The 4,048-nt window shown below is 50.7% G+C and overlaps 1 protein-coding gene across 2 annotated transcripts in view; it reads left to right on the top strand.

Moving 5' to 3' along the window:
* Positions 1–1,055: 1,055 nt before the first annotated feature.
* The window catches only part of TBC1D15 (TBC1 domain family member 15), a 38,079-nt gene continuing 35,086 nt past the window's right edge, over positions 1,056–4,048 (top strand). The window contains exons 1-2 of one of the 2 annotated variants that reach the window (XM_082311222.1): positions 1,056–1,210; positions 3,975–4,027. In XM_082311222.1, coding sequence (XP_082167348.1) covers positions 4,023–4,027 — 5 coding nt within the window. In that variant the 5' untranslated portion in view covers positions 1,056–1,210; positions 3,975–4,022. The remainder of the gene's footprint in view (positions 1,211–3,974; positions 4,028–4,048) is intronic. The other variant, XM_082311223.1, reaches the window with a different exon arrangement.

Genomic DNA, 4,048 nt, shown 5'->3' with positions numbered 1-4,048 from the left:
AAGGTGTTGGAATATAACAAGTGTCTTAAAAACCGTTTTTATTTATGGCTCTCAGCAGGATCAAATGTTGCAGAGATTAAGTGAAAGCTAATTTTTTTTGTATTTAAGTAGTACCATGCATTGTATGCTTTTCCAGGCACAGAAGACCAATCAAAACCTGTTGACATCCGCAGGAGAATTCTTTCACTTTATAAACCTGTACACATATGAATGCTGAATATTTGCTAACATTGATGAGATTGTAATTAAGATTTGGCTTTATCCTGTGATGAATATGAACTTGTTATGTGTTGAAAGCCATCGTCTCCAAAGTGGTGTATTTTTCACTAGCAATAAAAATCCGGCCCATGGGTATGAGGGCAGCTTAATGGTGCCCATGGGCCAGTATTTCCTTTACATTTATACACCGTGCCACGGCGGGAAGAGAAATAAAACAACTAGAGAGAATACGATGTGTGTTTTGTATCAAATTTTCAACAGTCCTCAAATTGCAATTACAGTCTCAGGCGGCTCAGAAAAAGCTTTTGAGAGTGAGGAAAAAAATCCCCCCTTTTCTCCTTACTGCCACAGCCGCTCTCCCCGCAGGTGCGCCGGCTGTTCTGTGGTCCCCCTGCTGCACAAGCGTTTCACTGCTGCCTCGTCCTTCGCCGTCTCTTCGCCCCCGCAACCCCCTCTTAAACCTATGCGGGGCGATAACGGGCAGCGCGACGCCCAGCCAAGGGCGGGCCGGCGACGGGCCGCGGGGCCTGCCCGCCCGGCCCAGGGGCAAGCCGCCTCCCCGCGGCTGGGCACCGGCCAGTCTCGCAGGGAGATGCGCGGGGGGGGGGGGGGGGCGGGATTCAAAATGAGCGAAAAGACCAGGGAAAAAGAGCGCGGCCCTTGGAAAACGGAGCTAAACCCGCCATTTTCTCCTCGGAGCGGCCGCCGCCGCCTGCGGAAGCCCCCGCGCGGCGGGGGCGGGGCTCTCCCGCCTGGCCCCGCCCCCCGCGGCCGGAGCCCCGCCCCCCAGCCGGTGCCGGCCGTTCCGCCCGTCGCCATCGCGCCTTTCCCTGCCCGGGCGGGGGCGTCGCCGCCCCAGTGCGCCTGCGCCGCCCGCCGGCCGCGGAGGGGCTGACGGGGGTTGTTGTGGAGCGGCGGGGGAAGCACGTGAAGAGCGCAACGTCATCATAAACACTCGTAGGGCAACATGGCGGCGCCTCCGAGCGGCAAGGTAACGGGGGCGGGCTGGGCGCGGGGGCCTCCGCGGGCGGCGGTGGCTGCCATGGCTGCCGTCCTCTCCCCTTCGGCGGCTCCGCCGTGTCCGGCGCTGGGGTCGCCCTGGCTGGCGGGAGCCGCGGGAGGGGGCGGCCGGGCCCTTGCGTGGCCGGGCGGGGGCCTTTCCTCCCCGCGGTGCGCGGGCGCGGGGTCTCCTCACGGAGCCCGGGCCCACTCCTGCGGACACGGGCGGTCGCGTCCTCGGGCGGGCTTGGCGGTGGCAGGAGGCCGCGGGCCTTCTGCGCCGCCCGGCGCCGGGCGCGGGAGGGGGTCGCAGCCGGCGGGTGGGAATTTGGCCCTGCCCCGGGCGGGTGTGGCGGCACGTCGCGGCGCCTCCCGCCCGGGCCGGGCCGGACCGCGTCCCACGCCGCCCCAGCTCTCCTCCGGGCTGCGTGTAGGAAGAGGCCGCTCTCCGCCGGAGGCGGGCAGCCCCGGGGCCGGGGGTTGGCCTCCGCGGAGCAGGCTCTGAGGCTGAGCTGGAGGAAGGAGGCTTGTCCCGTCTGCGTGGCCGCGTGTCCCCGAGGTGCTCGTAGACGTTACTGGCCTTTCTCCTGGCCTGCGCCCTGGTAGGGCGTGGGTGCCTGCCCCGGGCTGGATACAAACCCTTGTCAGTCAGATAATTCGGTAACCTAACGATTTTTACATGCCGCCGATTCGTGCCGAGTGTTCTTGAATGAAACAGTAGAGCTTGACAAGGGTTCAAGTGTCTCTCCTGGTTTGAGGTCACAGGAGGGACGGTATTGGCGACCATCTCTGCCTCCCTCCTCCCCCACCAACGGATCGGAGTTCTGTCCGTATGGTTTTATTGTAGAAATATTTTTATTCCATGACTGTCTTCCAGAAGTGTTACTTTGTAATGCCGGGCTCCTGAGCACGTGGGTCCTTTATCTAGGATTTAAAATCTCGGTGTCGTGTCTGACTGTATGTAGTCGGGGTTAGAGTGTGATAGTCTTCAGTTTCCCTTTGCCAGCATATAGCAGCAAATGATTATTTACCATAACTGTTTCAACCAGAACTGGTGGAGCAGGTAGTATGTCCAGAAGGAGCTGTAACAACTTAAAAATAAAGTTTTTTACCGCTGTAAAGGTGCTGTAAATGTAAAGATAGCCGTCCTGCCCTCCCAGCTGTTCCTAGCTATGCACATTCAGTCTTCATGTATACAGAGAAAAATTAGTCTTCTGGTTTTAGTCCATTTTAAGCTCAGTCCAGCAGTTTATTGGATGATGGTAAATATTTTCATTTTGCCGCTTTTTTTTAATTGGTATCTTCTTTGGGAAGTTTTTCCTGAAAGCAGCTATATTATCGTAGTTCATATGAGATGCTGAAGCTACTGTGGATTAGGTGTTTGTAAATTTGCTATGTATTTGTTGTTTCTTTAAAAAAAAAAGTCTGTTTGCTTGAGACTAAATCTCTAAGACATTGCAAAACTCCATTTCAGTTATTCCACGTCCACAATAGTAATGCAACCTGTTAATGCAACTTCTAGTTCCGTAACATTCTTTGCCGTCTCTCTTTTGATACAGAGAAAAAAATGACAGTTGTGTTTTCTCAAACTTCATGAAGTGACTGGGCTGGTTTGAAGTTTCACTATGCCCAGTAGGAGCAGTTCCATCCTTCTCTAGATCTCCCCACCTGTGTGTTGCACTTCTGCTTGCGTGGATACTGTACTCATTTGATCTCTCAGTGATTTGATTTAGCAAGCTGAAATAATAGAAAAAACTGTGTTTGCTTATTTTTCGCTAGGTTAGCTTTCTGTTGGTCTAGGGAGCACATTGGATCACAAATTGTTCCTTTGGATGGCAGCAGGGTTTTAGAAGGTCTCACAAACTTCACTCCAGGTGGAATAAACACAGCGTAAGTTGGTACAGACCCAACATTCTCACTTAAGGCATTTTGCACTTTGGTGTGTTTCCAAGCTATGGGTGTCCTAAGTTAATTATACTTTTCCTTCTGGCTGTGCAGTATTGTAATCAGGTGTTTCAGGTGGTAGATCTCTCACAGAGTAGTAGGCATTAGTTTGTGGGGTTCTATAGTCTCATTTGGCAGATCTTACCACATGAAAGTAATATATTTTATGTATATGTTCCTTTCTGCAAAATATTACGCAAAGTAATTCCCGTGGAATGCGCACGGCAATATATTAAGCAGCTGGGATAGCCTGCATTGTCTCAGCTTTCGTGAAATCTTGTTTCAGCAAACCTTATAAGGTTGTGGTTTCTATTATATTTTTGCCTTCCCCTTCTCTATCACATTTTTTTTTATTTCCCAGACATCATTGATATCAGTGCATTCACAACTCGAGTATTTCATATTGTCTCTGGTTTCATATCCCACTAATGTATGGAGCAGAATTATAAATTTGGTTACTTCATGTAACTGTATGTACTACTTGGATTTTTGTCCTGTTTGTTTTTTCTCACTGTTTCGTATCTCAGAAGGTTCTCTTCAGTGTTTTTCTCTATACGATTAACTCTGTTCCAGAAAACTTAAATTAATGCTGTTGAGTTTTGGAGTCATGACTCATTCTTTATTAATGACCATCTGCACTAGAACAATATGAGCTTCATTTTTTTGCCTTTTCTTAGAGTTGCCATTTTTTTCTGCAAGTAACTTGGCAGTAAGGTCTTAGTTTTCAGTGCTTTTCACTTTATACATGAAAGCAGGTATATTTTCTCTCATTTCATTGCTTAGCAAATAGCAGTTTCTTTTCCTTATTTCAGAGAACCGACTCTGGACTTGCCCTTATTAACAGAAAACCACATTAGAAGATGAGGTAAAAAGCTGTGTATGGGGA

This window comes from Platalea leucorodia (genome assembly GCF_965183815.1).
Source record: "Platalea leucorodia genome assembly, chromosome: 4".
NCBI lineage: Eukaryota > Metazoa > Chordata > Aves > Pelecaniformes > Threskiornithidae > Platalea > Platalea leucorodia.
Note: the sequence above shows the minus strand (reverse complement) of the source record. Positions and strands in the feature narration are given on the sequence as shown.